This window comes from Pyrus communis, chromosome 3 (assembly GCF_963583255.1).
Source record: "Pyrus communis chromosome 3, drPyrComm1.1, whole genome shotgun sequence".
Lineage (NCBI taxonomy): Eukaryota > Viridiplantae > Streptophyta > Magnoliopsida > Rosales > Rosaceae > Pyrus > Pyrus communis.
This window is the reverse complement of record NC_084805.1, coordinates 8,913,835-8,926,401: the sequence shown is the minus strand read 5'-3', so window position 1 is coordinate 8,926,401 and position 12,567 is coordinate 8,913,835. Positions and strand designations below refer to the sequence as shown.

General features: G+C 41.2%; 1 protein-coding gene across 1 annotated transcript; it reads right to left on the bottom strand.

Annotated features, from left to right (window-relative positions):
• Positions 1-880: 880 nt before the first annotated feature.
• On the bottom strand, positions 881-11,667 carry LOC137728152 (uncharacterized; the record flags this gene model as incomplete). Its single annotated transcript, XM_068467028.1, has 5 exons — positions 10,557-11,667; positions 9,610-9,809; positions 4,424-4,519; positions 1,885-3,454; positions 881-1,380 (listed from the first exon to the last, which is right to left on the bottom strand). Coding segments are annotated over exons 1-5 (3,477 nt in total), but the record flags the coding sequence as incomplete, so codon positions are not given.
• Between the last annotated feature and the right edge of the window lie 900 nt (positions 11,668-12,567).

Below are 12,567 nucleotides of genomic sequence, written 5' to 3'. Positions count from 1 at the left end.
ACCTTTTTCCTGGCTCATCCAGCGCTTGGCCAAGTATTGAGGCCTGGAATGCTCTATCTTCGATGCCTCCCGCTCCGATGCCTTCTGTTCCTACGCCTTCCGCTCCGATGCCTTCCGTTCCTACGCCTTCCGTTCCTACGCCTTCCGCTTCAAGAGTAAAGCCACGTAGTGGGGCCTCAAGCAAACAACCTTTATGAAGCATCATCTTTCTTTGTTTAGCACTGCCTATCAATAAATCAAACATTTTCTGAATGTTACAATCATAGACTCACACAATTAATAAACAAACAAACAATAACAACTAAACAACCTAACAAGGCAGAAACGAAATAGCAACAAAGAAAAGAATTTTTTTTTTTTTTTTTTTTTTTTAAATTTTTATCAAATTTTCGGAGTTTTATACCAAGACACTATAAAACACACTAAAACACTCTAAAAACGCTTAAAACAGCAAGAAACCACATTCTAAGTGAAAGGTGAATAAATCCCACGAAATTCATGCAAATACAAATTGTTTACCCCCCCCCCCCACACTTAAATCAAACTTTGTCCTCAATGTTTTAAGCAGAAAATCACAACAGAGCAAGCAAATAAACAAATACGAGAAAGAAAGCAAAGTAAAGGCAGTAAAGAAAAAGAAAGGAATAAAAATAAGTCTCTTAAAGGGGTTTCCAAGTTCTTCTCTATTCGGATGCATGGGTTGCCTCCCACGAAGCGCTTTCTTTTACGTCTTGCAGCCGGACGGTACCTCCGTTTAAGCTTGACTAGGTTCCACGGCATGGAGGGGTACCTCCTCCACGACATGCTCCTCAAACATCTCGTAATAGGGCTTCAATCGATGCCCATTCACTTTGAATTCTTGCTGCGTCCTTGAACTTTTGATTTGCACTGCACCATGAGGGAAAACATTAGTAACAACAAACGGGCCAATCCATTTAGAACGCAACTTACCAGGAAACAAACGTAGGCGAGAGTTGAAAAGTAACACTTTCTGCCCAACTGTGAAGGTCTTGGTTCGAATCATTTTATCATGGAATGCTTTGGTCTTGGCTTTGTACATTCGGGCATTCTCATAGGCTTCATTCCGAATCTCCTCAAGTTCATTCAATTGGAGCTTCCTATGAACTCCCGCTGCATCTATGTCCATGTTGAAAGTCTTCACGGCCCAATGTGCCTTGTGCTCTAACTCTACGGGCAAATGACATGGCTTACCATAGACGAGCCGAAAAGGTGACATCCCAATGGGTGTTTTGTATGCCGTACGATATGCCCACAGTGCATCATCTAAACGTAAGCTCCAATCCCTCCTTGTTGGTCCAACGGTCTTCTCCAAAATTTGTTTGATTTCTCGGTTAGACACCTCAGCTTGGCCATTTGTTTGAGGATGGTAAGGTGTGGAGACCTTATGGTTGACATGGTACTTTCTTAGCAACGCCTCAATGGTCCGATTGCAAAAGTGAGACCCTCCATCACTTATGATTACTCTCGGCATTCCAAACCTAGCAAAAATGTTAGTTTTCACGAAATCTGCAACCACCTTAGAATCGTTAGTACGGGTGGCTTTTGCTTCCACCCATTTAGAAACATAATCAACGGCAAGCAAGATATAAGTGAAACCATAAGATGGAGGGAAAGGGCCCATGAAATCAATGCCCCAAACATCAAAAATTTCAACATTAAAGACAGGGGTTTGCGACATTTGGTCCTTGGTACCTATGTTACCCATTCGTTGGCAACGATCACAAGACATACAAAAGGTTCTAGCATCCCTAAATATAGTCGGCCAATAAAAACCACACTCTAAAACCTTGAGGGCAGTGCGTTGTGTGCCAAAATGACCACCACATGCATATGTGTGACAAAAGCTTAGAATTGAGTGAAATTCAGAATCATGCACACATCTACGTATAATTTGATCTGAGCAATACTTCCACAAATAAGGGTTATCCCAAACATAGAAACGTGCATCATTTTTAAGCTTATCACGTTGGTGCTTGTTTAGTTCATTTGGAATTTGTTTAGCCACCAAGTAATTCACTAAATCTGCATACCATGGTTCACTTACCTCAATGGAAAGCAGCTGCTCATCGGGAAAAGTTTCAGGGATAGGTACGGCATGTTCATGCTCCTCGTGGATCATTCGGCTTAAATGGTCAGCCACTACATTCTCGCTTCCTTTCTTATCCCGGATTTCAATATCAAATTCTTGAAGAAGAAGAATCCAACGGATAAGCCTCGGCTTTGCTTCCTTTTTCGTGAGCAAGTACCTCAAAGCTGCATGATCAGAATAAACGATTACTTTAGTACCAATTAAATATGAACGGAATTTATCTAAAGCAAAAACCACAGCTAGAAGTTCTTTTTCCGTCGTGGAGTAGTTCAATTGGGCATCATTGAGAGTCCGAGAGGCATAGTATATGACATGCGGCCGCTTGTCTCTTCTTTGTCCTAGAACAGCTCCTAATGCATAGTCGGATGCATCGCACATGAGCTCGAACGGAAGGCTCCAATCTGGAGGTACAATAATGGGGGCTGAGACTAGCTTCTCCTTGAGTTGGTTAAATGCCGAATTACACTCTTCATCAAACTTGAATGGCACATCTTTTTGAAGCAATCGGCAAAGAGGGTTGGACATCTTGGAGAAGTCCTTGATAAAACGCCTATAGAACCCTGCATGGCCAAGAAACGAACGTACCTCTCTAACCGAAGTAGGAGAGGGTAAGTGACGTACAAGGTCTATTTTTGATTTATCTACTTCAATTCCTTTTTCTGAAACAATATGTCCTAAAACTATACCTTGTTTCACCATAAAGTGACATTTCTCCCAATTCAAGACAAGGTTAGTTTCAACACATCGTTTCAAAATTAAGGTCAGATTATCCAAGCAATTATCAAATGAACTCCCAAATACACTGAAATCATCCATGAAAACCTCAATGATCTTTTCAACAAAATCGGAAAATATACTTACCATACACCTTTGGAAAGTGGCCGGTGCGTTGCATAAGCCAAATGGCATGCGACGATAAGCAAATGTTCCAAAGGGACATGTGAATGTGGTCTTCTCTTGATCATCCGGGGCTATCACAATTTGGTTATATCCAGAGTATCCATCAAGAAAACAGTAAAAAGCATGACCGGCTAACCTTTCGAGCATTTGGTCGATGAATGGCAAAGGAAAGTGATCTTTCCTAGTCATGGCATTTAGCTTCCGGTAATCGATACATACTCGCCATCCAGTCTGAATGCGTGTAGGCACGAGCTCATTCTCATCATTCTTGATAACAGTTACTCCGGACTTCTTGGGAACGACTTGAACTGGAGAGACCCAACGGCTATCGGAGATAGGGTAGATCACTCCGCAATCCAAAAGCTTGATTATTTCCTTCTTCACCACTTCCATCATCGGAGGGTTGAGACGGCGTTGAGCCTCTCGAGTTGGTTTAGCCCCCTCCTCAAGAAGTATACGGTGCATGCATGTGGTAGGGCTTATTCCTTTAATGTCGGCCAAAGTCCACCCTATGGCCGTTTTGTGTTCTCGCAGCACCCTCACAAGCTTCTCCTCCTCCATTGCCGTGAGACTTGATGAAATGATGACGGGCAATGTTTCGCCTTTTCCCAAAAACACATACTTCAAATGGTCTGGCAACGGCTTAAGTTCAAGCGATGGTGCCTGAACAACAGAAGGTAGCATCTTAGTGGAAACTGAATTTGAAAGTGAGAGTGGAACCTTACCATATTGTTGTGGCAATGACTCAAGGGCTGCCACAACCTCAATTATTTCTTCACTAGAACCCATTGCAAAGAATTCCTCCTCCTTGCCGTGGCCTTGCATTGGCCCAAATCCTTCATTTTTGCGCTCTATGGCCTTAGTGATGGTTGTTTCCAGGGCGTCCTCGTTCAATTCTTCAAGGTATACCTGCGCCAAAGAATCGATAACATCAATGGAAAAACAAGAATGGTCATCAACGGGATATCTCATAGTTTCAGAAATATTAAAATCAATCACTTCCCCATCGAATTCCATTGTCAAGGTGCCTTTGTATACATCAATCTTCGTTCGGGCCGTCTTCATGAATGGCCTACCAAGGAGAATCGGCAAAGATGTAGAATGGGCTGAATCCTCCATGTCTAGGACGTAGAAATCAGCCGGAAAAATTAAATGGTTCACCTGCACAAGCACATCCTCCAAAACTCCTTTTGGATACGCGTTAGAACGATCAGCCAATTGTATAATTACACCATCTTGTTTTAATTCACCCAAATTCATAGATGCATAAATAGAATAAGGCATGACATTTATGGATGCACCTAAATCAAGCATGGCATGTTCAAAACGATTATGTCCAATTACACAAGGAATCGTGAAACTACCGGGGTCTTTGCACTTGGTAGGCAGTTTACGTTGCAAAACAGCGGACACATTCTCGCTTACCTTCACTACCTCTTTGTTTGCCCTTCTTCTCTTTGTATTGCATAGGTCCTTGAGGAATTTAGCATACTTTGGAACCTGTTTGATTGCATCGAGAAGCGGTATATTCACTTGCACTTTCCGGAACGTTTCAAGAATGTCCTTCTCGCTTTCTTCCTTTTTTTCTTGCATGAACCTGCGAGGAAAAGGTACATTGGGCAGATTAGGACGTGAAGTACATGAATTTGAACTTAAATTACCTGATTTGGCCGAGTTAGGGTGATCTGCCTCAGGTTGTGTCGTCTCTTCATCTACTTTCTGGGCAGATTTGGGATTGTTTGGCTCGGTCCCAACTTCTTTTCCACCCCTTAGGGTGATGGCCTTGGCGGATTCGAATCCTCCCTTTGGATTGACTGTGGTTGAGCTAGGAAGCTTTCATTGCTCTCTAATCTGTCCAAGGAACTCAGAAATCTGCCCTATTTGTTTCTTCATATCCGTCATTTCCTTCTCGTTATTTGCTATCCGGTTGTTTTGATTTTGCAACCCCTGCGAAATAGAGGTTAGTAATTGCATAGCTTGATCACTTTCCAAGGACGTACCTGAATGAGATGATGTCGAAGGTTGTTGGGGTTGTTGGGGTGCATACGGCTTGGAATAAAAACCAGGGGGGTTTGGCCTAAATCCTCCTTGTTGGGCAGCTTGTTGTGGCTCCCTCCATTTGAAGTTTGGATGGTCCCTCCATCCAGCATTGTAAGTGTTCGAGTATGGGTTGTTTTGATTTTGTCCTTGGAAACCAATTGCATTGGCAGATTCCCACCCACCATTCTCGATTAGTTGAGGGCACTTGTCGGATGGATGCCCTTGAATTGAGCACACGCCACAAACTTGGTGTTCTTGTGCTTTTGGACCAATCACAACCTGAGAAACAAGAGAAGTAAGATTAGCAAGTTGTGATTGAATTTCAGAAATAGCACTCACCTCATTTACACTTTGTTGCCGTGGGGCTTCCCTTTGGCCCACTCCTTCATATTGTTGAGCGTTGAGCGCTCGGTTGGCTATGAGAATCTTGGCATCTCTTGGTGTTTTGTCCACCAATGCTCCTCCCGCTGATGCATCAACCATTTGACGTTCGATAGGAAGGAGGCCCTCATAGAAATATTGAAGGAGAAGTTCCTCCTTCATTTGATGTTGAGGACATGAAGCTACAAGGCCCTTGAAGCGCTCATAATAAGCCGGGAATGTCTCGCCATGATTCTGTTGAATACCACTAATTTTCTTCCGTAGGAGAATCACTCTCGAAGTAGGGAAGAATTTCTCCAAGAAAGCACGCTTCATACTCTCCCACGAAGTCACAGTTCCCGGGGCTAGTTCGTAGAGCCAATCTTTGGCCTTGTCCATAAGTGAAAATGGAAAGGCCTTCATCTTCAATATACTCCCATCCACATTGACGGGGGTCATGCTCGAACAAACCACCTCGAACTCCTTCAAGTGTTTGTTGGGGTCTTCCATAGACAAGCCATGGAACTTCGGAATATGGTGTAACAAACTGGATTTGAGTTCAAATTCCTCAGTCTTCCCCTCTGCAGCCGTGGGGTATTGGATACAAAGAGGCAATGCATTATCCAAACCCGAGGCCGAAAGCTCCTTGATGGTTCTATTATCTGCTGCCATGGCTTGTTCTTCTTCAAAAATCTGATCCGTGGGCTTTTCTTCTACACCTACTTCGTCTTCTTCAAGCCCAGGTTGTGGTGGAGGTTGTGGTGGCTCTTGTTGACTCCTCGTTCTCCTCAAAGTGCGTTCAAAATCACCGTCAAAGTCGGAGATGTTCTCTATAATAGGCCGAGAGCTACGAGTCATACACAGTACCTAAAAAAAAACAAGGAAACAAACAAACTAAGAATTTGAAATAAGAATGCACGAAAAACAAAATATAAAAATAAAGACAAAGGATTAGCAAAGTTGCTAATCCCCGGCAACGGCGCCAAAATTTGATGCGAGAATTACTTGACACTCAAATTAAACCCTCGTTTGACAATTGTAGTAGAATGGATAAGTGAGGGATCGTTCTAGACCGGGGATTAGGAGGGCTTGCTAAAACCTTCTAAATTGACTTAAAAACATAAAAACTAAATTAAAATACTCTTAACAAGACTACTATGACTCAGAAAGGCTTTGAAAAACTCAAATTGTCTAAAACAATCAAATTGACTCAAAAAGAAGCTAGAACTTGATTTAGACGAATTTGCAATTGTTTATGACTCCACAAGCTTAAAGATACAAAAATAAAACAAATACGAATGATTAAGACTTAACAAAATAGGGGGGGGAATTGTGGTTGGACGATATTAAATTAAAAAGACAGAATATAATTAAAGGCAAAATGTAAATATGAATGTGATAAAAAATATGGATGATGGAATAGCCAAGGGGTTCTTCTCCACACATGTTACACTTGCAAACAAAATTGATTCTCAGTTGGTCTTTCGATAAGTTGTGAAACTCAATGCTCCAAGTTAATTAGATCCGCTTAGATTAACTTTCAGATTTCCCTAAATTCGTTGGATTGAATGGAATACGCATTACAACCAAATTATTCTTAATCAAAGTCCCTAACTATGGAATACGCATGATAGAGACATTTAACCAAGATCATTAAGTTCAACGGAAATCATAAACATCGACGAGGCATTCGTTACTATGGAATACGCATGAAACTTATGCCAAGAATTCGTTTAACGCGATTGTTTATAAGCAACCTCTACTACTTGTGAATATAAGTTCATAACGATTAGGTGAAATTCACTTATATTCTAGCGTCATATTTATGCATGAAAATTAAGCTTGCAATCTCAATGAACATACATAAATAAGTTATCAATCAAACAGTTAAACGAATTGAATCCACAACTTATGAAATTCCAACCAAACGTAATCAATTCAAAATGCAAATATAAACATAGTTTCGAATCACCCCCTAGCTAAAGGGGGTTTAGTTCCTCATAACTTTGAAATTAAAGAAACACCTAAACATTCCAACAACTCAAACGTGAATTGTATGAACGTTTAGGCACTCTTCTCTTCCCTTCTCATACGTACAAAACAAAGAGAATTAAATTTAAACTTTGAAATCAAAGAAACACCTAAACATTCCAACAACTCAAACTTGAATTGTATGAACGTTTAAGCACTCTTTTCTTCCTCGTTGTTGTAGCACAAGGTCTAAGGTGAGCTTTGGGGATTATGTGAAGTGTTTTGGAGGGATGGGAAGTGGTTGGATAGTGGCTGCAATGAAGGAGAAAAACTGCACAGAAAATGGAAGGGGAATTGCGGCAATGGATGTGTATTTGTGTTGTGTGAAGTGTTGTGAATGGAAATATGAGATATGAATTGAATGAATGAATGCAAGGGTATTTATAGGAGTAGTGGAGGGAACATATGGTTGTTTGTTTAAGATGCAAGTGGCTAATTAATGATGGAAAAGTATGTGATTTAAAGGATGCAAAGTGAATGAATCATGAATCATTGTGGATGAAAGGTGGAAGTGCATGTGTTGATGACTAGGTTAGTGGGTGGAAATCTGAAAATGGCATATAGGAATGGGAGCTCACGGTTTGAATGTGTAAAGTGTGTGTGAATGCATGTGAAGATGCAATAAATAATGCATGTAGGGTTAGGAAATAATGAAGAAATGCATGTGAGATGTTTGGAAAGGAAATGGGAACCCATGGCAATGAAGTTGTTTTGTGTTGTGAATTATGATGAATGCATGTGAGTTAAAGAGGGAGAATGTGGTGAAATGATGAAGTAGGAAGGTGGAAATGCATGTGAGATGTTTGGAAAGGAATAAAGAATGAATGGTGGAAATGTGAGTGAATGATGTGCATGTGTGAGAATGCATGTGGAATTAAGAGGAGTATGGAAGTGAAATAAATGAATGATATGTTAAGTGATAAGTGAATGATATGTGGTGAGTGATAAGTGAATGGTTTGATAAGTGATAAATGAATTAGTTTAAAGGGCTAGGGTTTAAGTACATAGAATGGGCCTAAAATAGGTTGGTTTGTATGGCATAATGTGTTTGATTGGGCTAGAGCCATTGTTTTGTGTCTTCAAGTGCATACAAGGCCTTCAAATTCGTCCATCCTCTTGGCTCCATGGATAAGCTATCCAATCCATGCCCAAAAATGCTCCAAATGGCCTCAAAATGCACTTTCTTGCTCCCTAGGCCCTTAGAACCTGAAAACACACAAAAGAAGCATAAAGGACTAAAATAACGAGAGAAACATAACGTAAATGCACGAGAACAAGCCATTTAAGTCGCATGAATATGCTCCTATCAGTTTGCCATAAACAAGCCGAAAGGGGGACATTCCTATGGGTGTTTTGTAGGCGGTCCTATAAGCCCACAATGCATCCTCTAACCTCAAGCTCCAATCTTTTCTTGTTGGGCCAACCGTCTTCTCAAGAATCTGTTTTATCTCGCGATTCGACACCTCGGCTTGCCCGCTTGTTTGAGGATGATAGGGTGTCGAAACCCTATGTGTAACTTTGTACTTCTTGAGCAGTGCCTCGATTGTGCGATTACAAAAATGTGAACCTCCATCACTGATAAGGACTCGAGGCATTCCAAACCTAGCAAAAATGTTAGACTTCACAAAATCTGCAACCACTTTGGAATCGTTAGTACGGGTGGCTTTTGCTTCCACCCATTTGGAAACATAATCCACCGCCAACAAGATATAGAGAAAACCATGGGAGGAAGGAAAATGACCCATAAAATCAATTCCCCACACATCAAATATTTCAACAGAAAGTATAAGGTTTTGTGGCATTTGATCCTTAACACTTATATTACCCATTCGTTGACAACGATCACATGTAAGGCAAAATGTCCTAGCATACCTAAAAATGGTTGGCCAATAAAACCCGCATTCTAAGACTTTAAGTGCAGTGCGTTGGGTGCCAAAATGTCCCCCACATGCATATGAATGACAAAATGTTTAAATAGATTGAAACTCAGATTCATTCACACAACGTCGTACAATTTGATCAGGACAAAATTTCCAAAGGTATGGGTCATCCCAGACATAAAACCTAGCATCCTTTATCAGCTTATCACGTTGATTCCTATTAAGTGTGCTAGGAGTATGTTTAGACACCAAAAAGTTCACCAAATCTGCATACCAAGGCTCACTTACCTGGATAGACATTAATTGCTCATCGGGAAAGGTTTCAGGAATTGGCGATGCTTCCTCATGTACCATTCGACTTAGGTGGTTAGCCACCACATTCTCCACGCCCTTCTTATCCCGAATCTCAATGTCAAACTCTTGTAAAAGCAACAGCCATCGAATTAGTCTAGGCTTGGCCTCCTTCTTCGTGAGCAAATACTTGAGAGCTGCATGATTAGTAAAAATAATAACTTTAGTACCAAGTAAGTATGACCGAAACTTATCTAATGCAAATACCACAGCAAGTAATTCTTTTTCAGTGGTTGAGTAATTTAATTGAGCATCATTTAGTGTCCTAGATGCATAATAAATAACATGAGGTTGTTTGTTCTTTCGCTGCCCCAAAACAGCACCAATCGCATAATCCAAAGCATCGCACATCAACTCGAATGGAAGGTTCCAATCTGGGGGTGTGATAATGGGGGCCGAAGTGAGAACCTCCTTTAAGTGCTTGAATGCCGTGGAGCATGCATCATCAAACTCGAAAGCCACTTCTTTTTGAAGCAACCGGCATAGTGGTTGTGCAATCTTGGAGAAATCCTTTATGAAACGCCTATAAAAACCTGCGTGACCAAGAAACGAACGAACCTCTCTAACCGAAGTTGGAGAGGGTAAGTGACGAACAAGGTCTACCTTAGATTTATCCACTTCAATGCCTTTTTCAAAAATAATATGTCCTAGAACAATACCTTGCTTAACCATGAAGTGACATTTTTCCCAATTAAGCACAAGATTCGTTTCAACACAACGTTTCAAAATTAAGGTCAGATTATTCAAGCAATGATCGAATGAATTACCAAACACGCTAAAATCACCCATGAATATCTCAATAATCTTCTCCACATAATCAGAAAATATACTCACCATGCATCGTTGAAATGTCGCAGGGGCATTGCACAAACCAAATGGCATACGCCTATATGCAAAGGTGCCAAAGGGGCACGTGAAAGTTGTCTTTTCCTGGTCCTCCGGAGCTATCACAATTTGGTTATATCCAGAATATCCATCAAGAAAGCAATAAAATTTATAACCGGCTAACCCTTCTAGCATTTGGTCCAGGAATGGCAATGGAAAATGATCCTTCCTTGTCATGGCATTTAACTTCCTGTAATCAATACAAACACGCCAACCTATCACAACACGAGTGGGTACAAGCTCTTGTTCTTCATTCTTCACCACCGTGACTCCGGACTTCTTTGGAACAACCTTCACGGGTGACACCCAACGACTATCAGAAATAGGATATATAACACCACAATCAAGCAATTTTATAACCTCCTTTTTTACTACTTCCAACATGGGTGGATTAAGGCGACGTTGAGCTTCACGAGATGGCTTCGCTCCCTCCTCCAAAAGGATGCGATGCATGCATGTGGTGGGACTAATGCCTTTGATATCCGCCAAGGTCCATCCAATGGCAGGTTTGTGCTCCTTTAACACCCTTATCAACTTGTCTTCTTCTTGGGCCGTGAGTGAGCTAGAAATGATGACAGGTAGTGTCTGATCTTCTCCCAAGAAAACATACTTCAAGTGACTAGGTAATGGCTTTAACTCAAGTGTAGGTGGCTGCACAATTGATGGAAGTAACTTGTTAGTCAAAACCGAATCTAAAAGTGAGAGTGGAGACTTACCAGAGTGTGAAGGCAATGACTCAAGGGCCGCGACCATTTCAAGCACTTCACTACAAGGGGGCACGGCAATATGGTCAAGTTCCATGTCGTGGCTTGCAAGGATTCCCCCACCCTCATTTCTTGCTCCTATGCCGTGCACTAAGGCTACTTCAAGTGCATCTTCGTTCCTTCGATTCAAATGTATCTGTGCCAAAGAATCAACAATGTCAATAGTAAAACAAGAATGGTCCTCATCTGGAAATTTAATGGTTTCAGAAAGATTAAAACGAATAATGTCCCCATCAAATTCCATGGTTAATGTTCCCGTATACACATCTATCTTTGTTCTCGCTGTTTTCATGAATGGACGGCCTAGCAAGATTGGCAATGATGGCGCATGGCTCGAATCCTCCATTTCTAAGACATAAAAATCTGCAGGAAAGATAAGATGATTGACCTGCACTAAAACATCCTCAAGGACTCCCTTGGGATAAGCGTTAGAACGATCAGCCAATTGAATTATAACGCCATCTTGTTTTAACTCACCCAGGTTCATAGATGCATAAATGGAATATGGCATAACATTAATAGAAGCACCTAAATCTAACATGCATTGCTCAAATCTAGTGTTTCCAATTGTGCAAGGGATAGTAAAGCTCCCTGGGTCCTTACACTTTGGAGGTAACTTTCGTTGCAAAACCGCGGATACATTCTCACTTACTTTCACAACTTCTTTGTTTGAAATTCTTTTCCTAGTTGTGCATAACTTTTTTAAAAACTTTGCATACCTGGGCACTTGCTTAATAGCATCAAGTAAAGGAATGTTTACTTGGACTTTTCGAAAGGTATCCAAAATGTCCTTTTCGCTTTCTTCCTTCTTCGATTGTGCAAATCTGCGAGGGAAAGGAACATTGGGCAGATTAGTGTTCGAAATCACAACATTTGGGACAACCTTACCTGAGGTGGATGGATGAAAGGTCTTAGATGGCTGCGGCATGAGTGGTGCCACCCTTGCCGTAGGGTCATTTTTCTCCTCTTCTTCGATTCGTATCTTCTCATCTTCCTTATTTCCCACTTCTTTTCCACTTCTTAGTGTGATAGCTTTCGCAGATTCGAAACCACCCTTGGGATTAACTACCGTAGTGCTTGGTAACTTACCATTTTCACGAATTTGTCCCAAAAATTCGGCCATTTGGCCCATTTGCTTCTTCAGCTCATTAACCTCCTTTGCTTGGTTCTGCATTCCCTGCGCCATTGTGGTTAGTAACTAATATGTTTTATCGTCATTCATAGACGTACCTGAGTTGGTTTGGGA